Raw genomic sequence first — 23,248 nt, 5'->3', positions numbered from 1 at the left:
TCCCTCTAACTTAACTATAAGCATGTTATCTGCTTCACTATCTTCACTAAAAGCATCTTTGTTTTTGCCATTTAAAAATCGGCCACGTCTTTTAAACATCTCATAATTTTCATACTCTGTGTTTTAATTGCTTAAATGCCGTGAAATAAGTTAGGGACTTTATTTTGCTTTGCATAATCTAAAAATGGTACTTTTAAACTTTGGTGTCAGATCATACACATGTTGCAGTGTATGATATGTTACGTTTCATCGTAAACATCATTTAATGATAATCACTTTAATTTTACTTCCGAAGGGTATAAAATGTCAATGGCTGAATTCCTGGAAAATCTGCAGTACTTTTTTGGCATGCAGAATGAGTAACAAGCGAACATCGTGGGATAAAATTATTCTGTTCCCGTCGCTCCCATAGTAGAAGGTAAAGTGCTCTTATTGTTTCATATGACATTCACAAATATCAGCAACAAGTGCCTTTTCTTTTATTTAAAAAAATATATCAAATATTTTAATTTTTTTCAGAAAATGAGTCGAAATCATTTGATTTTGGGTTCCATACTTTCCGCTATTGCCTTGTGTGAGTTGAATATTTTTTTCTTGATTTTTGTATTTTTTTAAATGAAAGTTAAGTAAAAGATTTCTGTTTATTTGTAAGATATTTTTCTGATTTCAATTAATCTCAGACAAGTAGTTTTAAATTATTAATTTTCCGAGTTATTGAATTAAACTGCAATCACAATATCCTTTTAGAAAATCACAGAGAAATGTAGATATGTCAAAAGATCCTTCAAGTTGTTTAGTTAGTTTGGAACCATCTTGTTGGCCCCTATTCTCTTTAGAGAAGTGGACAGGCTTTCGCCTACATACCAGGTATTAAAGCCTATCCACATTTCTAAAGTGAATACTGGAACCCATGTATGCTTTTAATTGAAATAAATCTTAGTTTAAAAAACAGCACCATTAAAATTTCTTAACTGCAAAGTATCACAATCTAAACTGTGGTGAATTTGTGAGTATTATTTAGTAAAATAATCCACAGTGTATTTTTTTAATTACAGGTTTTGCCTTTAGCACACCTTCTACATACTTTGAATGTGAGGTTTACCCTGGAAATGCAAATGTTGATCAAACTCGGAGGGAATGTATGCGTGAAACAGTAGATGATGAGGAATTACTTTACTGCAAAAGCTGGCAATGCGAAACACCAGACATGTGTACTGAGGAAGAGAGATTAACAGCAAGCGACGGTTGCCAATTCTGTCCAGGTATGCTCTCTATGTATATTAAGAGAGAAGTGTTTTTAACTTCCATGCAGTGCATGTTGTGTAAATTTAGATCACGGGAATAACTTTAATTTTTAATCAAATCATTGTAAAAAATTACGCTTTTGAATTTCTCTTTTAACGCTTCGTTTCAGGTTTATAATACGTAATACGTCCCAACTAAGATTACTAGTATACAGTATAACATGGTATTTTCTCTCTTTGAATGCTTGAAATCAATGATGTTGCAACGCATGTTTTGATTTTGAACCCAATCTTAATTTATTTACCAAAATATTTTTTTTCTTACAATAGAAACCTGTTCTATTTATGGAAAAATCTACCAGGTTGGAGACGGCACAACATGCATCGATAACACCAACTCCTGTAGCTGCTTAGCGACCGGAGGGATCTTAACTACCTTAGTTGGGTACAACAAAGAGCTCTTCTGCAATGTTGCTATGGGAAATTAAGAATATTTTACTTTAATAAATAACTAGAAAGTAATACAGTAGTACAGAGTTTTTAAAAAATTGAAAGTGATAGAGGGTTTGCATTTCGGTAGCATATTTAAACACCCCTACTATTGATATTTTTATTCAAATTCAAGACACGTTGTTTAGGTTGACCTATTCAACGGTTATAGGGTAGAACCGGTTTCATTAATAAAATTGGCAGTAAAAAAGGAAATTGTTAAAGTCTTTTTTAAGAAATATCCTGTATTTCCAAACCTTTTGTAAGACTTTCATGATTTTCAACGGAAACGGGTGGCGTAATGGGGGGATGGGGGGGGGGTGTTAAAATAACAACATTATCACATCGGTGAAAATCAGAGCTGGTTAAAATACAGTAAATCAGGGTATTTGATACACCACCCTTCTTTCTTTATTCTTTAAGCCAAAGGCTCATCAGATTTTATACAGCATATAGACATGATAAAGAGTACAGAATAAATATTATATACAAAAATACACAAAGGATATAAATATCAATAGAAATTACAAATTAGAATTTCGTTGAGCAGTAGCTTTATTTAAAAATTTTCCCAATTTAGATAACTCTTTTACATTTTGATGAAAAAATATGTTGTATCATCTACACCGACAAACCTTTGTTTGCCTTATATGGCTATTGTTATAAATATTAAATGTGCACAAGAGGATCCTACCACCAGCAACCGACCAATGATTGAATGGATAGTAACGTTTATGCCAAATACATGTTTTACATTTTACTTCGAACACGTGGTTCAGGCCAATATATGATCATGTCAATGGAGTGCAAAATAAAAAGAAAATGATCAAAATACAAAGATTAGACACTAGAGATGTCAAGGGCATTTTTTACTTCTTGTTAACTAGAAAAAATATGTTTAATGAAATGTAGTTTGTATAAAGTTCAGAACACCAGCGCTTCAAGGGTAGGGAAAACGAGCTGCATTTCTTATGCATTTAAATAGACAATACATTTTTTACATAACTATATAGTCGTGATCATGCGTTTTAGCCAGGGAATACATCTGACAATTGCATATACCGAAAGTACAACAAAGGAATTAATACAGATGCAAATCGCTTTAACAAATGAATTGTTCGCCATTGTGAAATGATTTTCATTTACGAAATGGTTGGGAAAATCGTCTTTGTGCCTTTCTGATCGTCATAAGATTTTTCTTTTTTCAAGCTAAAAATTCCTGCAGTTTTCTTAGTAACCCAAAATGCAATTCTCATTCAGCTGATTCGTCAGTCAAAGTTATGTTGGTGCTGCATTTGCTAATCTGACACCAAAAAATATAGTCCCGGTCCCCAAGCAAAAATATTTGTTCAAAAAGAAATTTTAATTCATGAATGCTGAAAATTATAACACAGAGAATAATTATTTAAGTTTGAATGAATTCAATATGGATCGATTGAAGTACATTCTTACAGTTTCATGGGGTCGTGAAAACTGAAACGCGCATAACTTTTCTGTGTACCATGTCTCCACGTGCAAGTCACTTTCTAGCCACATTTCCGCGAATGAGTTACCATCTCGCTGTAATCTCGCTAACTCTCGCCATAGCCACTGCGAGAGCTACTCTGAACTCATCGGGTTTTATAATTTGCAAAACACTGAAAAATAAAAGGTTCCGAACACATTAGTAGGGGTTTTAAAACTTTTAATGAAAAATATATGTAGAAATATGTACAACTGCAATTTCTGGTTGACCACGTTGCGCAGTGTTTAATCCCATTGTTGGACGTGGAGACGATAATTCTGATGAGATGGTACATGTATAAGCGATGAGGTCTCATATCGCAGTAAGTGCTGGCAAGAAAAAAGGATCCCTTACTGCTCAATGGGCGTAAGTACCAAGTATATGACAAAAGTTGCAGCTTTCCGCTGGCAAGTGATACGAGGTCTGTTTGATAAAAAATGTCATCAGTGCTCAGAAAGAAACAAAAAAAGCTTTTCAATGATTTAGCCTTAATGATTTCATTTAAATGTTATCTTTTAATTAAAGTTTGGAAAATGAAACATGTCAAAGGGTGTAAGATCTGGCGAATATTGTTGGTGTTATATAACATTTTCCGTTTATCCCCAAAACTCTTCAACTTTTCATGGCTTATGGGTTTTGACGTTGTCATTAAGAAATTTAATGTAATGAATTAAACTTTCTGATTCTGTTGTCATCTTTTAATAAACCTTTCTATTTAAAAAAAAAATGCTTTTTAGACTTCTCCAGAAATTGAACTGCTTCCTATGACTAGCAACAAGATCACTAATATTTGAGAAACTGACATATAAAACTGTCTTTGCGCTTTTTCAATTCTTTGCTAGTATCAGACCTTGGCTGTTTTTGTCAAGTGCACCTTATTGTAAATTTGTTTTGAGGGTTTTAAACAATGGATTCAAGTTTCACTATCTATTTGAATTTTAGACCAACGTTGATACTTAGAAAGTACAAATTTTGATTTTTAAAAACAATTGTTTAAATTTTATTACACGCTGTCGTTTTCACTCATTTTTCAAAACAGGGTGACCATTGAGTACTAAGCTTTTTTCTGTAAAATGTTTCTGTAAAACAGTGTAAAATACCCCTCAAGATTATGTCTACTAATTTTGCTACATGTATATGTCTTTAAGTCAATCAAACATCATCAGATATAATTTGTTGAATTTTGGCAAACAGTAAATTGGTTGTTGTAATTACTAGTCGCCATTTTTGATGCCCATCATACATGTATTATTTTTGTTCATTGAAATCCATCTGCTCATGAGCAGCTGTAAATTTCAAACATTTTAGTGATATTTCTTTGGGATTCTTAACAAATTTAAAGCAGCTTTCATGAAGCGTTTAATTTCACTAGTCGCTAGTTTAGATGAGACATACTCCTGACATTAAATATGTTGACAGGTGATAAGATCGCTCATTGCCAAATGTCTTGTATGCCTTGAAAGTGTTCTTTGATTTGAAGTCCTTCACTATTTTACAGTTCCCTGTCATATAGAGACGTCACTATTTACCAGTGATGGGCATCAAATTTTGACCTTTACTCGGCACTTACAACCACTGAGCAGTGATGGATCTTTATCATGCCATCGTCTATCTTGACACGGGCCTCGGTTTTTAAGTTCTGATCCGAGTTAAGGTCCCGCTTCACTTTTAATTCAAGGTGCCGAGCGCATGACAAAGTCTCTGCCCATTTTTTATAGACTAAAGACAGTCGAGGCTGAGATTCGAACTCACGACCTTGAAGACTTCCAAACATGGGGAGCGGAATGGAAAATTGGGGAAAAAACTTGCAAATTGGCTAGCGAATATCGACTTAAGCTATGCGTGAAAAGAAGAAAGCACTAGCGCATGTTGTTGCTGTTAAATTGACATTTACTTCAGAATGGTAATTCTCTCTCTCTCTGCTCTCTCTCTCTCTCTCTCTCTCTCTCTCTCTCTCTCTCTCTCTCTCTCTCTCTCTCTCTCTCTCTCTTATAATCAATTTCAACACACTTCTTTTTTTCGCATTTCTTGCAAACTTTGTACTTTAATATCGGCTTTAGCAACAAATAAACTGTATTTCAGAAAAATGTTATAAACTGTATTTTCATGTCATTCAATTTGAAATAATATGAAAAGTAAACAGGATTTACTTTAACATTTAAACTTGTATTATGTAATTTGATATTGATTTTTAAAGAAATGGCAGTTGTTTTCCATGTGCTTTGAAATAACATACATTAAATGTTGACTAAATTATATTGTTTTTCATACACTGTCCTAGAGAACTGTAGGCAAAAGTCTGGGTACATTTTCTTTGCCGAATACGAAAAAAACTCCCAAAGAGGTTGGATTCTGTCATTAAAAGACTGGTTTTCTTAATTTTTCATTGAAATTTACAGTTTAAAATACAGTTTTTCATCTTGTTTACCTACAAATTAAGCACCGAAACACCTTATTTGACCAAGCTAAATTTATTTTATCAAATCACATTCAAATTGAACATTTCTTTATTTACAAAGGTGATATAAAAAAAGGAGACGTATAAGCTTTAATTGTATTTTTTTTAGGAGAGGAGTCTTTTAATAATGGCGAAATTCTCTTAGCAACTAACTGCACCAATGTTATAAACAAACGTATATTATATTTTTTCCGGTATCATATCATTAAAAATTTATTTTAAAACTTATATGAAAAGAGGATATTTCTCTTGCCTTTTTGTTTGACATATAGATGATTTTGATTAATTATCAAATTTCATTCCCCCGTTTATTTGTTATACATATGTATATTCATTTGAACTCAAAATTAACCCAGAAAATCAGTCTCGTGTATTCATTGCAAAAAATGTCAACGGTAAATAAACGATAAACTTTTAAAATAAAAGAAATCTCGTGAGCTTTTCTTCGGTTATTTTCCTGAATCATTGAGCAATACACCATTGTCACATGAATTATCTGAAATTTTTGTCTTCAAGTAAGCTAACAAATCAAGCAGGGATCCATCCCTCTTTAATCTTGGTTAAAGATCTAATTGACAAAACCTTAGTCTGTTATGTTTATAGTTCGAGTAACGTGTCAAACCTTTGCGATTCAATTAATTTACCACATGTTGTATCAAATGAATTGTTACATTATTTAATGATAACAATTTGATTTCATATCCAAAAGGCATAAATGTTTACCAAGTGCGTAGAAATTCCTAGAAAAATTGCATAAATTTCTTTTCACACAAACAGACTAATAAAAATCGATCATCATTTGATGATATAATTTTTGTTTCTTGCTCTCCCATTGTTAAAAGACAGCGCACATATTGTTTTATGTGAATTTCATGACTTTTAGAAAAAAAAAAGTAATTTTAGCACCAGTGCAAATTATTTTTTCATTTTAATTCATTTAAAAATATTTACATTCAGTGTAATTTTCCTTATGAAATCCATTAGAAATCTACGACGTTCAAATTTCTATAACACACGCGAAACCTTGTCACCGCGCGTTAGAATACACAGTAGGAACTACATGCATTTTCAAGACATTTTTAAATGTTTTATTTCAATTTAATGAAAAACTTTAACCCTGAAAAATTTACGTAAAAATTAACGTAATGTGCGTTAAGAATTAATTCAACACTTTTTTCCTCGCACTGTTTGTTTGAGTCATTTAACTTTGCAACGTCATCTAACGTCATTGGACGTCACAAACAGCTCTTACATCTATTAACCACGACAGTTTTGAAGGGCGCTAAATTCACATCAAAGATTACCGAAATAAACAATTATGAAGAGGAAAAATTAAAAAATGTAAATATAAGTATTGAATTCATGCTATAACACACCTGGCCGTGCCGACAAATTTGTCGGCACGGCCAGGTGTGTTATAGGAACGAAGACATCCAAAAATATGAATTCAATGCTTAAATGATATACTATTTTTAATTTTTTCAGAAAAAGACTCAAAAATGTTTTGATGTTTCATTCTATACCTTTACATCTACGATGTCGGAGAAGGTACAACATGCATCGATAATGTTTACTTCTGAAGTTACCTTCAGACTGGGGCAGTTTCTTCAATTTGGGTTTGTCACAACAGGGACCTCTTTTGCAATGTTGCTTTGTCAAAAAATAAAATATATGAAAGAAAAATGAATGTGTTTGTATGTGTTCAAGTCAAGATTTAAAAAAAAAGTAGAGATATAACTACTTACCACTTGAGTGAAAAATTCTTTCGAGGGACGTTAAACAACAAACAAACAAACAAACAAAACTAACATTGTTAAAACAATAGCTTATGAATTGCATGTTATATTCATTCTTTATTTATTTCATTTATTTATCGGCCACGTCTTTTGAAACATTTCATTGTTTTTCACACTTGTTTAATTGCTTTAATGCCAGGGAAGAAGTATGGGACTTTACTTTGCTTTGAACTTTCTAAAATAGAACTTTTAAAACTTGGTGACAGATCATACACATGTTGCAATGTATGATTTGTTACGTGTCGTCGTAAACATCATTTAATGATAATCACTTTAATTTTACTTCCGAAGGGTATAAAATTTCAGTTTGGAGAAATTCCTGTAAAATCTGCAGTGATTTTATTTTTTGCATGCAGAATGAATAAAAAGCGAACATCCTGGGATAAAATTATTCTGTTCCCGTCTCTCCCATAGTAGAAGGTAAAGTGCTCTTGTTGTTTCATATGACATTCACAAATATCAGCAACAAATGCTTTTTCTTTTATTAGAAAAAGTATATATCAAACATTTTATGCATTTTTTTTTCCAGAAAATGAGTCGAAATCATTTGATTTTGGGTTCCATGCTTTACCTTATTTCCTTGGGTGAGTTCAAATATTTTTTCTTCATTTTCGTAATTTTTAAATTTAAAATAAATAAAAGGTTTTTAATTATTATTATAAGATATTTCCTTCATGTTAATTAATTAGTTTTTTTTTCTGAATGTAAGACCATTTCGAGTAAATTGTAACTACAAATCGTCAAAAGCACATCAGAGGTGATAAAAATTCGTTTCAAATATTCTCTTTGAAACCATCTTCTGGACTACGTGTACGCTTTGAATTAAGATAAAATTTGGTTCATTTAAAATTCTTAACTATAAGCATCATAATCTAAACTGTGATGTGGTGATTTTGTGAATATTATGTAGTGAATTAATCCATAGTGTATTTTTTAATTACAGGTTTTGCCTTTAGCACACCTTCTACATACTATGAATGTGAGGTTTACCCTGGAAATGCAAATGTTGATCAAACTCGGAGGGAATGTATGCGTGAAACAGTAGATAATGAGGAATTACTTTACTGCAAAAGCTGGCAATGCGAAACACCAAACACGTGTACTGAGGAAGAGAGATTAACAGCAAGCGACGGTTGCCAATTCTGTCCAGGTACGGTCTCTATGTATATTAGTAAAGAAGTGTTTTTAACTTCCATGTAGTGCATGTTGTGGAAATTGAGATCACGGGAATAACTTTAATTTTTGATTAAATCATTCTTTAAGGCCAGACGACATGTTCCTCAAATATATATATTTTCTCCTAAGAATTTGTCCCTGAAGTATAGGTACTTAAACAAGATTCCTCATAAAAAATTAGGGTACCTTACCTGGCATTTGGCCAAAATACTATAAGGTCATATTTCAAATATAACCTTTATCGGTAATTTTCTAAATGGCCTATAACACAATTTTTTTTTGTGTCATTATATTTAAAAACATTTTGAAAACAATGTAGAAATCAGAAGAAAATGACAACTATGAACAATTTTATATATATTACCAAGAGATACAGGACATATATTTGAGGAACATGTCGTCTGACCTTAATCTTGATTGTAAAAAATTACGCTTTTGAATTTCTCTTCTAACGCTTCGTTTCAGGTTTATAATACGTAATACGTCCCAACTAAAATTATACTATTATACATTATAACATGATATTTTCGCTCTTTTAATGCTTGAAATCAATGCTGTTGCAACGCATGTTTTTATTTTGAACACTATTTTAATTTACTTATCAAAATAAATTTTCCATTTCATTTTCATAGAAACCTGTTCTATTTATGGAAAAATCTACAAGGTCGGAGAGGGCACAAAATGCATCGACAACATCAACTCCTGTAACTGCTTCGCCACCGGAAGTGTCTCTACAACCTACGTCGGCTACAACAAGGAGCTTCTTTGCAATGCTGTTTTGTAAAAATGAATGATATGTAAATTGAATAAATTACTAGAAAGTAACACAGAGTTCAATAATTAGAAAGTGATATAAAGTTTAAATTTCTGTGGCATTTTTAATGTTTTGAATTAAGGAATCACTGTCTAGTTAGTATATGCTTAATAGTTATTTAGTATATAGTTAGTCGCCCGTTATGCAAATTATCCCATGTTTCCCACTATCGTTGATGTCCCTGGCATACTATACTAACTACACAGTGATTCCTTATATTTCCATTTCATTGGGAAATAAAATTGCAGATTTAAACTTTAAAAATGTAGACATAGTTTTAAGTTACTCTCATGCCAATTTCAATAGTCCTTGCCCACTGACGTCAAACACAAAGGCAGCCGCACGAGATTTACGTGCATATTTGGCTTCCTCAGCGTCAGACACAGAGACAGATGCGCACGACATTTGCAGCATATTGGGCCTCATTAGCTCATACGTTGACCATTGAGTAATAAGTTTTTTTTCTGTCAAATGTTTCTGTAAAATAGTGTAAACTATCCCCCTAAATTATGTATACCAGTTTTGCTACATATATGTGTCTTTAAGTCAATCAAACATCATCAGATATAATTTGTTGAATTTTGGCAAACAGTAAATTGGTTGTTGTAATTCCTGGTCACCAAGGAAGATACCCATTTTCGATGCCCATCATATTATCTTTGTTCTTTGAAATCCACCTGCTCATGAGCAGCTGTAAATTTCAAACATTTTAGTGAATATATTTCTTTGGGATTCTTAACGAATTTACAGCAGCTTTCATGAAGCGTTTAATTTCACTGGTCGTTAGTTTAGATGAGACCTACTCCTGACACTAAATATGTTGACAGTTGATAAGATCGCTCATTGCCAAATATATATTTACATTTGCAAATATCTTTCTTAGATGAACCTATTGAAGAGAAAATATGTTCAATTCTGTTTGAATGTTATTTGGGGGTCAGAGGTCATAGCCCGACCGAATCACAGAGCGAGGTGATATTTTGTCTACATATTTCTGTCATGGTTCAACTTGTTTTGGAATGTTTCTAAGTTAATAACGATGAAATAGGTAAAATGATAAACAAAATGGGTATTTTTCAATCGCGAGATGTACAATTAAATCTTCCTTTGATGTGAATAAGGTTTTGATTAGCCTAAAACTGCACTAACCTTTTTAACCCGAAATTCCTTTGGAGTTATGTAAACTCAAACAGGCGATACCGCCGCTTTTGACTTTAAATATTGTAAGAACTTATGGAATAGTTAGATTATTCTCAGCTGCGATCCTTGTTCTTTCGCTATATACAGGTATTTCCTGAACTGGACTGCTAAACATGAATGTAAACATTCAAATGTTGGAGCGAGGTAAACTTACTTCAAAAATGACCAAACAACTTCTAGGTCATTGTGCGTCACAACATAGCAATACGGCGGCCCGATCGTGTAATAAATGCAATTTCACTCAAAATTTATTCGTCTAAAATGTAAATATAAGTAATAAACAAAAATGTTAAAAAGGTCTCTGGGAAATGAACTTTTAGTTGGTACATGATCAAATCTACTGAGAAGCCCTTCGGGCTTCACAGGATTTGATCACGTGACAAACTAAAAGCCAAGATTTAAAAAAAGTAGAGATATGACTACTTACCACTTGAGTGAAAAAATCTTGCGAAGGACGTTAAACAACAAACAAAACTATCATTGTTAAAACATTAGCTTATGAATTACATTAGTAATAAAATAGTATCTTTATGCATAAATAAGGACGCTTTCGTTAATTGAATATAACATGCATCTTGAATTCAGCTAAAGTAATGTTACTTATTTACAAAATTTCTTTACAAAATAGTTTTTTTAGATTAAGCTTGTAACAAATTAAGTTTTCCTGGTTATGTGGAATAAAGTACAGTAAAATTCGTTGATCACGTGATTTTCTCTGATGAATTCTCATTTATTGAGAATTTATATATTCCTTCCAATTAGTTTAATACACATTGTACGTGTTCCTCACTTAATAACATATGATATATTTCATTTATAGCGGAATAAAATTTCCGATCCTTCGAAATTTACTATATGCATGTTATATTTATTCTTTATTTAATTCATTTATATATCGGCCACGTCTTTTGAAACATTTCATTATTTTTCATACTCTTTGTTTTAATTGCTTTAATGCCATGAAAGAAGTATAGGACTTTACTTTGCTTTGAACTTTCTAAAATAGAACTTTAAACCTTGGTGACAGATCATACACATGTTGCAATGTATGATTTGTTACGTGTCGTCCTAAACATCATTTAATGATAATCACTTAATTCTACATCCAAAGGGTATAAAATGTCAATTGGAGAAATTCCTGTAAAATCTGCAGTGATTTTATTTTTTGCATGCAGAGTGAATAAAAAGCGAACATCATGGGATAAAATTATTCTGTTCCCGTCGCTCCCATAGTAGAAGGTAAAGTGCTCTGATTGTTTCATATGACATTCACAAATATCAGAAGCAAATGCCTTTTCATTCATTTAATAAAATAATATCAAATATTTTATGCATTTTTTTTTGTTCAGAAAATGAGTCGAAATCATTTGATTTTGGGTTCCATGCTTTACCTTATTTCTTTGGGTGAGTTCAAATATTTTTTCTTCATTTTCGTACTTTTTAAATTTAAAATAAATAAAATGTTTATGATTATTATCATAAGATATTTCCTTCATGTTAATTAATTATTTTTTCTGAATGAAAGACTATTCCAAGTAAATTTGAACTATAATTCGTCAAAAGCACATCAGAGGTGATAAAAATCGTTTTAAATATTCTCTTTGAAACCATCTTCTGGACTCCGTGTACGCTTTGAATTAAGATAAAAGTTGGTTCATTTAAAATTCTTAACTAAAAGTATCACAATCTAAACTGTGCTGTGGTGATTTTGTGAAGATTACGTAGTGAATTAATCTACTTTTTTAATTACAGGTGATGCCTTTAGTACACCTTCTACATATTATGAATGTGAGGTTTACCCTGGAAACGCAAATGTTGATCACACTCGGAGGATATGTATGCGTGAAACAGTAGATGATGAGGAATTGCTTTACTGCAAAAGTTGGCAATGCGAAACACCAGACATGTGTACCGAGGAAGAGAGATTAACAGCAGGCGACGGGTGCCAGTTCTGTCCAGGTATGGTCTTTATTAGTAAAGGTGTCTTCTACCTATTCCCACTTTTTAAAAATCTCAATTCCACCTATTCCCATTTGCAAATAACAATAGATGTTTAGATGGTTAATTTGTTTTTACAGTAACTAGAATAATTACATCTGCTCTTTAGATTTACCTGTATTTTGTACATATTAAGACAGAAAGTAATGAATACATCTATAAGGAAATATGATTTATTTCGGATTTTTGAAATAAAAAAAGGCCTTACAAGAAAAAGCAACTTAATATCTTAATTTAAGAACATAAAATAAATAGATTTATTGAAAAAAAGCATTCAAATAGGTGGATTTTAGAATGAATATATTAACGGAGATAATATATAGTTTAATTCTATTAAAAACCATTTTTTCTTTCAAATATTAGTAAAAAGTCTGATTTATAATTTAATAAAGCAAATATACCTGTCCTCTATTCCAATAGCTGTTCATTAATCATTGTGCAGTAAATATATATATGTTTTCATAGTTAATTATTTGTTTACACAAAAATTCCACCTATTCCCACATAAAATCTTACCTTTTTCTATCTGATTTTCAAAAAGTTGGAATAGGTAAAATGAACCGTAAAGAAGTGTTTTTAACTTCCATGCAGTGCACCTTGTGTAAATTTTGGTATGTTTTGCTCTTTTGTACTTTTACACGATTTGGAAAATTTACATTTAAGTACAAAAACATTAATACTCTTGAAAACTGCAAATTTTCTGTATTTTGAAGGGGTGTTTCAATTTTATTTCGGTAGGAAAAATGACAAAAAACATAATTCCAAGTGTTATCATTCGATTTGTATTTTCGTTGTCATAAATTTTGAAGTTATTTTATTTGGTAGGGTAGTCTATTCAGAAATGAGGAGCATAAAGGCAATTAATCAGCCATACTTGTATAAACAATATACTAGTATTTCTAGTTGTAACGCGCAATTAATTTGGTTTTTATCGTGCGTTTAATGTGCTTCTTTTGTCACGGGAATAACTGTAATTTTCAATTAAATCATTTTTTTAACCTTGATTGTTAAAAGTTACGCTTTTGAATTTCTCATTTAACGCTTCGTTTCAGGTTAATAATACGTAGTATGTCCCAACTATAAGGTTATATAGTATACCATGATATTTTGATCTTTTAATAATCAATTGAAATCGATAATTTTGCAACACATGTTTTAAATTTGAACCCTATCTTAATTTATTTACGAACATAAAATTCTCCTTATAATAGAAACCTGCTCTATTTATGGGAAAATCTACAACGTTGGAAACGGCACAAAATGCATCGATAACATCAACTACTGTAACTGCTTCGCCACCGGAGAGATCTATACAACCTTAGTGGGATACATCAAGGAGCTCTTCTGCAATGCTGTTTTGTAAAAATGAATAAAATTTTACTTGAATAAATAACTAGAAAATAACACTGAGTTAAATAACTAGAAAGTGATATAAAGTTTACATATCTATGGCATTTTTAATGTTTGTAATGAAAATAATATTAAGAAATACATGCACAGCTGTTTGTACAACTGCAATTTCTGGTCGACCACGTGGCACAGTTGTTAGAGCGTTTGCTCTAGAGTCGGGAAGTAAGGAGTTGATTCGTACGTCGCGGGTTCGTTTCCCACTGGAGGACATGGAGACCAGTCCTTCGGATGAGACCGTTTAAACACAAGGTCCCGTGTAGATGCTGGCACAAAAAGATCAGTCACTGCTCAATGGCCGTAAGTACCAAATATAGGACAAATTTTGCAGCTTTCCACTGAGTGAAAAATTCTCGAGAGGGACGTTAAACAATATACAATCAAAAACTGCAAATCTGGAACTGTGAAAAAGACATAGTTACGCATTTATTCTGTGGTCTTTCCTCCAGCATAAAAAACTAAGGAGGTATAACGATTCAGATTTCTCATTATTTCTTATAAACATGTAATTTTCAAATTTTAAATGTCTTACTTCAAAATTTGCACGATCGAATTAAATAGCACAAATGCCCCTCACAGTGTTAGCTGCACTTACTGTCTCACTGCTCAGTCTATAGAACGCTCGCTTCTTGATATAGAAATCCTGGGTTGAAACAGTTGCAGCAACTTCGCCAAGCGCTAGTTTAGATGGGACCTAAAACGCCGACGTCTTGTGACATTAAATATGTTGACAATTGATAAGATCTCTCACTGCCCAAAGTCTTGTGTGCCTTGAAAGGGTTTATTTATTTGAAGCCCTTCACTAGTTTATAGTTGATTGATTGATTATGTTATTTTACCTCCCATTCGAGAATATTTCACTCAAAGAGAGACGTCAACATTTACCGCTGAAGGGCATAAAATTTTGACCTTTACTCGTCACTTATGAGCGTTGAGCAGTGAGGTTGTCTCAACGTCTACCGTGACACGGGGAAACGGTTTTTAGCTCACCTGAGCCGAAGGCTCAAGTGAGCTTTTCTAATCAAAATGTGTCCATTGTCTGTCGTCTTCGTCGTTGTTGTTGTCGTCGTCGTGGTCGTTGTAAACTTTTCACATTTTCATCTTCTTCTCAAGAACCACTGGGCCAATTTCAGCCAAACTTTCCACAAAGTATCCTTGGGTAAAGGGGATTCAAGTTTGTTCAAATGAAGGGCCCAGCCCTCTTCCAAGGGGAGATAATTATGAATTAATGAATAATTAATGGTATTTTTAAGAAATCTTCTTCTCCAGAACCATTGGCCCAGGAAAGATGAAACTCATGTGGAAGCATCCTCAGGTAGTGTAGATTCAAGTTTTTATCAAATCATGACCCTCGGGGGTAGGGCGGGGCCAAAATGGCTGATCAAAGTTTAAATAGGAATATAATGGAAAAATCTTTTAAAAGTGTTCTTCTCCAGATTCATTGGGCCACGAAAGATGAAACTCATATGGAAGCATCCTCAGGTAGTGTAGATTCAAGTTTGTTCAAATCATGACCCCCGGGGGTAGGGCGGGGCCACAATGGCTGATCAAATTTTTACATAGGAATATAATGGAAAAATCTTTTAAAAATCTTCTTCTCCAGAACCATTGGGCCAGGAAAGATGAAACTCATCTGGAAGCATCCTCAGGTAGTGTCGATTCAAGTTTGTTCAAATCATGACCCCCGGGGGTAGGGTGGGGCCAAAAAAGCCGATCAAATTTTTACATAGGAATATATAGGAAAAATCTTTAAAAATCTTCTCCAGAACCACTGGGCCAGGAAAGATGAAACTCATGTGGAAGCATCCTCAGGTAGTGTAGATTCCAGTTTGTTCATATCATGACCCCCGGGGGTAGGGCGGGGCCACAATGGCTGATCAAAGTTTTACATAGGAATATATAGGAAAAATCTTTAGAAATCTTCTTCTCCAGAACCATTTGGCCAGGAAAAATGAAACTCATGTGGAAGCATCCTCAAGTAGTGTAGATTCAAGTTTGTTCAAATCATGATCCCACGGGGTAGGGGGGGGGCAATGGCTGATCAAATTTTTACATGGGAATATATAGAAAAAAATCTTCTTCTCCAGAACTATTGGGCCAGGAAATGAAACTTATGTGGAAGCATCCTTATGTAGTGTAGATTCGAGTTTGTTCAAATCATGACCCCCCCCCCCCTCCGGTTAGGGTGGAAGCGACAAAGGGTATCAAAGTTTAAGGTAGGAATACATTGGAAAATCCTTAAAAGTCTTCTTCTCAAGAACCAGTGGGCCAGTAGAAGCATGCTCTGGTAATAAAGATTTAGGTTTGTTCAAATCATGACCCCTGGGGCAAGGATGGGGCCATTATGGGTGATCAAAGTAGGATTACATAGAAATAATCTTTAAAAATATTCTTCTTGAGAACAGCAAAGTTGTGATTGGTCATAGTTATATGGATGCATCCTGGGATAGTCTAGATTCAAGTTAATGTTCAAATCATGACCCCTTGGGGTAGAGTGGGGCCAAAATCGGGTATCAGAGTTTTTACATAGAAATACATGGGAAAAATTGTTCAAATTCTTCACAAAGCCATAATTGATAATCAATTTAAAAACATCATTAAATTGAATCATAACAATAATCAACAAAGCCATATATTAATTTAAACGCAATTTTAGGAAGTGTAGATTTAAGTTTGTTCAAATATCCCCTCCTCCCTCGAACCCATTTTATGATATATTTAAACTTTTCAATACTGAACTGATTTTTGCTTTTACCTAGCTAATTGCTCAGGTGAGCGATGCGGCCCCTGGGCCTCTTGTTCAGTTCACATCCGAATTAAGGACCCGCTTCACTTTCACTTCAAAGTACCGAGCGCATGACGAAGGAACAGCTGCTACCTATTTTTATCGACAGTCGAGGCCGGGATTCGAACTCACGACCTTGAAGACTTCCGAACACGGGGAGCGGAAGAGACCGAAAACCATTGGCTAGCGAAGATGGCGCTCTATCGACTTTTAAGCTATGACTGCGTTAAAAGAAGAAAACTCTCTCTCTCTCTCTCTCTTTTATCAGTCCAGGGAGTATTTTTAACACACTCTTCGTTATGAAAAAGTAAATTCGAGAGTGTCTTCGCCTTTCTGATAATTGTCATACTTTGAAATAGTAAATAAATGTATAATCATTTCAATATCTTTTCATACTGTGAAACAATATATTTTTTATTCAATGAATAGATTACAGTATTTCGCGGGTAAAAATGTAATAAACTGTACTATATATAAATAGTCCTTTAATGACCTTATAGTAACATCTTTAGTATATTGGTCGTATATTGTGGTTGACGCGTTGTTCCGTAATATGACTGCGGAATGTCCTGTCTAATTGATCAGTACATTTTGCTTACGGCGGGTGTAGTCGGTCAATAGGGGATGCTTACTCCACCTTGGCACCTGATTTCACCTCTGTAATTTCCGGTGGTCCGTCTTTATGTCTTATTCGCAGATTTGTGTAATGTTTATATTTTTTGTTAAGGTCATATTAAATCAATGATTTAGATTTTTGAAAGATATACAGAAGTTGGTCATCACACCTTTTGACAAATTTATTTGAAAAATTGGCACATTTATCAGCAATATGACCCAATTTTGTAACGCAGTTTTTCCACGAAAAATTTCCTCTGTAACAATAAAATAATAATCTGCTTAAAGCTAATAGTATTGTTTTTACGTTTGAATTGACTGTGATTTAATTCACATTTTCTCATCATTACTCGACACTGGAAATGCAAGCTGTGCTAGATTAATTTACCCTTCTCTGCAAACAACGATGATGGATTTTAATGAGCTAGGAAAAAAGAGGGGGGGAGGGGGTTATAGAATGTTAGATTATGCATCATTGGTCAAAATGATAACTTTTAGTAATTGTTTTTAAGCTCTAATTATTTAGATATGGATAAGGTATGAACCTGCTATGTATTTTTTTTAATCGTCCATGTAAAGGTTTTAGAAACAAACCTGGTTTGAAATTGTAGTTTGTCGATCGGAATTTTTTTCTATTTCTGCAACAGCATGAACAGTTAAAAACTATATGGCAAAGGCGGATCCAGGGCTGGCGCTACGGGCGTGCGCCCTCCCGTTTGAATTTTTGTCCCCCGCTTTCGCGAAAGCGAGGGGACATTAAATCTCATTCGTCTGTCCGTCCGTCACAAAAACTTTAACCATGCTCATAACTTTTGATTTACTAGAGCTATGACTTTCATATTTTACATGTGTATTCCTAGGGACTAGACCTTTCTTTGGGTACCACCAAATTTGACCTTTTGACCTTGACATTGGAGTTTGACCCACTTTTACACAAAAATTCCAAACTTTTACTTTTGTCATAACTTTTGAATGGTAGATACTAGGACTTTCATATTTCACATATGTATTCTTTGTGGCAAGATCTTTCATTGGGTACCAACAACCTTGACCTTTTTACCTTGGAGATTTCTGTACTTTTGAAAAAAAACTTTGACCTTGGTCATTACTTTTGAACGGTAATGGATAGGGCTTTCATGCTTCACATTTGTAATCCTTGTGAGGAAACCTTTCATTGAATACCAACAACTTTGACCCTTTGACCTTGACCTTGGAGATTGATCTACTTTTTAAAAATTTTAACCTTGGCAATAACTTTTGTACGGTTCGGACAAGGGCTTTCATACTTCACGTATGTAATACTTGTGGAAAGGCCTTTCTTAAGAAACTACCAATATATATATATTTAATTTGCAATTAAGAAAAGTTGAATCTTCGCAATTTTGCCATATGAGGTCATCAGGTTCACTTCCTTATAACTTTTGATTGAGAAGAGATAGGACTTTCATATCTGACATGTACATTACATTTAAGGAATCACTGTCTAGTTCGTATAGTATGCCAGGGCATCAACGATAGTGGGAAACATGGGATAATTTGCATAACGGGCGAAAATTGTAGATTTATATATTTTTAAAATGTTGACATAGATTTAAATTACATGAAGACTCCCTTGCCAATTTCCATTGCCCTCTCCCACTGACGTCAAACACAATTACAGCCGCACGAGATTTTCATGCATATTTGGCATCCTTGGCGTCAGACACAGAGACAGATGCGCACGAGATTTGCATGCATATTAGGCCTCCCCAGCTCCTGACTTTCGACCTGCCTAATTTACATTCCGACAGGTTTATCAAGAAATTAACTCCGCTAAGTTTCAAAGAGTTATCACAGAGACAAAAATAAGAAATGGAAATATATAGCTATATATGACAAGTTTGACACAATATGTCATTAAAAATGACATCCCACCCACAAAGACACCGAAAGCGGTGGACCACAATTCTTAGAATTTGCTTGTTTGTATATAAAATTTATATGTCCATTGTCCTAAAATCAAGGAAAAAACATCTCTTATTTGTAAGAATTGGTCAGCTTCCAGGGCTTCGTCCCTGGACCCACACTAGGGCCTTGCCTTTGACCCACTGAGGGCTTCAGTACAGCCCCCGGGCCCCCTGCCTTCTACTGTGCTCTCCCGTTCCTAAATTCCTAGATCCGCCACTGTATGGGAATGCAAAGACAGGATACTCGTATTTTAAATCTGTTTAAAAAGGATCAAGAAAGGAGGCGATTTAAAATCTAATGCCCAGAAAGCTACACATCAAACATGTATAAACGTCAATTGGAATACACGAATACTGTATCGACCAGCATATCTGCTATACTGGCCATAAGGCTAATAGGAAAAGAATAGACATATCACACAATACTAGCAACACATAATCATATTGTTTTGGTCTTTTTGGGATATTTCACTAGAAATTGACGTCCATTAACGTTAATGGAAACCTAGCACAAAGATTTATGGCGGTTGGCAGGGACTGCTCACGCCTCCATGGCACCTGATCCAACCTCTGATGCTTTGGAAGTCCGTGTTTGCTCTGCTCCTATTTTGTATCGTTAAACGGGCATCTGAGTTTAAATACTGTTCGTTATCTCCATATATCTCATGATAAATCTGTTGACTTCACTTTTTCGATTGTTAACTTAATTTTCCTTACTAATTAATGTAGCATTTTTATCCTTATCCATCTGCATAAGGGGTTAAGTCTCTCTTTTGATCCGATACACAATAACTTACTTTGCGCATGCTCCTTAACTACATTTTCTAAAACGACGTAATCTTTTGACAGACATGTTGATTAAACAAGAATATTAACGTATCGTTTAAAATACAAATAATTTTGAAAGTTCTTTGGTTGATACAATGACCTTGTCAGCAACTGCAGTCTATCAAGAAGTCAAATGTTGCCTAACGTTTTTTTTTTTTCTCTAACTGTATGGTCATTATTAACACTCTGAATTGTTTACGGATTTCCCGGGTTCTTATCACAACAAAGAGCACATGTCAGGTGTTACCGGTCGGCAGGTAGATGCTTGATCCTTTTCATGGCATTTGATCCCACCTCGAGTCTGATGTTTTGGAAGTCCCTGTTTGCTGTGCTCCTGATTTGTATTGTTAAATAGACTTTAACAAAACATATTGGTTAAAACTTGTAGAATAAACTGCATTTTAGCTCTAAAAAATTTCAAACATACAAGGTATAAAGATCCCCCCCCTCCCACCGCTCTGAGTTAAATATTTCTAAATTTCAAGTTCGTGGAAAAATCATATTTTAAAAAATATCGTTTTGTCATTTTTATCCTTTAAACATTTATATTTTTTATTTTATTGAATAGCTTATTGATATAATTTTATTCAATTATATAATAATCATTAAACACTTCCAATTTATATGATTTTAAGAAAAAAAGTTTTAACTCTTGAGTGGAACTTTGTCCAAAGCACCATTGTAATCTTTTTATCCCTGGATCTTTGTGAGCATGGTTCAAACTAGAACTGTCCAATTAGGGACAAATACCCCCGCTGGGTTTTTCCAGAGTAGGTGCCAATTCAGAAATATTTAATGGATCTAGTAAGAGGTGTTCACTATTGTCTAATAAAGTACCCCGCCACAGCATGATATGCCCGTCAAATATTGTTCAATAATCATAAATTGGTTAGGGTGCAAAAAAATCAAGTAACCTTGATTAACAGATTGACACAGATTTCAATGATCTAATTTCCATTTCTTATCATGTTTAAAATATTGTACATACATCTCTAAGAGACTTACAGTGTAGGAATTAACTAAAACAAATAATACATCATATAATTCTAAACTCGCTGTGCTAGAGCTTAACAAATATCCATCTGCAGCTTTAAATTGTTTATTGCACATTTTATGAAATAATGAAAATGCTACAGTCTAATAAAAAAAAAATTCAAAAATTAATTATTCTTTAGACTATAAAATTCTAAGTGAGACATGACTGCAATTTGTTGCAAATATATAAAAATTGAAATGTAATTTTTTTTTTTGATGAACACATGTATAATTAATTTTAATTATATTATACAATACTAATTCAGTTTTAATCATACACTTAAACATCAATTTGTTTTAATTACATTACACCAATTGAAAGATCTTTATCTGGACTACAGCCATCAAGAATTCTTAATTAACACAAGCAACTATAAGGCCATTTCTTTTTGCCCAACTCCCAAGAGATAAATTAAGATAACAGAGCATGATGCTCTTGCCAGTTAACTCCCGACAATGAACTCATTAATTTCTCTCTAATTTGACATGCACATTTCTGCTATCAAAATTCTCCTTGACCAGTGCTTGATAATTATGCCCATGGGACAAACTGAATTCCTCTCAAAACATTACCATTTGTTACAGAATTTGCTGTAAAGTATATCATGAAATAAGTTTTTACTTAATTTAGCATTTTTTAATAAGGATACAACTATATTTTTACATTTTTTAGGATTATGAAATTAAAAATTTTAAAGACTTAGTTTTTTAAAAAAAATCACTTAAATTAAAGGTCACAGTGACCTTGAAATAGATCGTGACATACCTTCTACCCAAGATGCATAAATTGTCCAAGTTTAATGATTGTAAGTCTAATAGTTTTCTAGTTATGAGCCAAACAAAATCACAAAAAAAAAAAAGAAAAAACACCTGTAAAATGCAGAAAAATCATCCAATCATGATGAAAATACCAGATGCACACCTTCATATGGTGAATAATAAGTGTATAAATTTTCAGACAAATCCATCCAACAGTTTCTGAGAAATGGTCCGAACAAAATCTTGTCTACAGACAGACGGACAGACGGACATGGTGATTCCAATATACCCCCCTAAACTTCGTTTGCGGGGGTATAATAACCGCATTTGTTGAACTTCTTTTAAATTCAGAATGTTCGATTTTCGTTCATATTTTTGAAACATTAAACAAAGATTTTTAATAAATTTTCCGGTCATTTGAAAGTTTTATGTAAAGGTTTAATAGCCCACCCTGAATTAAATCGTCTTATATGGTCCCAAATTACTAGTACCCATTTTCCAAAAGATGTGGCAATGCTTTTCTGTCGGTTTAAAACATCTTCATTAAATAAAAAATAAACGAATCAACTAATTAAAGATGAAATTACACATGTTACCTGCTTGCAGCATATTTTTTTTACGGTACCTGTAACTTTTCCATGAACTTTGAATTAATTAATTTGGGCAAAAAATAAAATAATCAGTTACATAAAAAAATGCCCTAAAGAAAGAATTCGATGTATCATTATTCATGGAAGTGCACTTCTAACATTGTCTAACAAGTGCAAGCTGTTGCGTTAAGTTCAAATGAAATGAAATAGATGATTTATCAATTAAATATAATTTTCAAATATAATTTTTCAACATTTTTGGGATACTGTCAATTGGTTGTTCCTTTTCAACATGTCCGGATTTCTTCCAAAATGTTGATTAGATTCAAGGTATCCTTACTAGGGTAGCTTAAAAATACGCATATCTAGTCAATTTTTTTTCAGACCTTCTTTCTAATGCTTGAATCTAAATTTAATCATTTACTTACAATATGAATATTTTTAAAATATTCCTGACAACCAAAATGAATTTGAACTGGATTCCGAAACATGATAAAAAATCAAACAAACATACGTTGTGTGTTCAGTAAATATTACTCCTCACTAAAATATTTATAGCAATGGGGGAGAAACTTCAGGAGTACTGTGCAACTCACTATATCAG

General features: G+C 33.2%; 2 protein-coding genes across 4 annotated transcripts; both read left to right on the top strand.

The window, feature by feature from the left end:
- The first annotated feature begins 510 nt into the window (after positions 1–510).
- LOC134230001 (uncharacterized) lies at positions 511–9,492 on the top strand. 3 transcript variants are annotated; one of them, XM_062711773.1, is made up of 4 exons: positions 511–574; positions 1,056–1,262; positions 1,575–1,714; positions 1,775–1,938. In XM_062711773.1, the coding sequence occupies exons 1-4, from the start codon at positions 523–525 to the stop codon at positions 1,847–1,849; spliced, it is 474 nt and encodes a 157-aa protein (XP_062567757.1). In that variant the 5' UTR covers positions 511–522; the 3' UTR covers positions 1,850–1,938. The 3 variants fall into 3 exon arrangements, with proteins under 3 accessions (XP_062567757.1, XP_062567759.1, XP_062567758.1); XM_062711775.1 differs by lacking the exons at positions 1,575–1,714; positions 1,775–1,938 and adding an exon at positions 9,300–9,492; XM_062711774.1 differs by lacking the exons at positions 511–574; positions 1,056–1,262; positions 1,575–1,714; positions 1,775–1,938 and adding exons at positions 8,021–8,075; positions 8,435–8,641; positions 9,300–9,492.
- A 2,350-nt stretch (positions 9,493–11,842) lies between these two features.
- LOC134230000 (uncharacterized) lies at positions 11,843–14,064 on the top strand. Its single transcript, XM_062711772.1, has 4 exons — positions 11,843–11,920; positions 12,031–12,085; positions 12,434–12,640; positions 13,891–14,064. Exons 2-4 carry the CDS (start codon positions 12,034–12,036, stop codon positions 14,040–14,042), a joined length of 411 nt encoding a protein of 136 aa, XP_062567756.1. The 5' UTR covers positions 11,843–11,920; positions 12,031–12,033; the 3' UTR covers positions 14,043–14,064.
- Positions 14,065–23,248: the final 9,184 nt, after the last annotated feature.

This window comes from Saccostrea cucullata, unplaced genomic scaffold, assembly GCF_032062105.1.
Source record: "Saccostrea cucullata isolate Sc308-1 unplaced genomic scaffold, CSIRO_AGI_Scuc_v1 ctg1153, whole genome shotgun sequence".
In the NCBI taxonomy this organism is placed as follows: Eukaryota; Metazoa; Mollusca; class Bivalvia; order Ostreida; family Ostreidae; genus Saccostrea; species Saccostrea cuccullata.
This window is presented reverse-complemented; position numbering and strand designations above follow the sequence as displayed.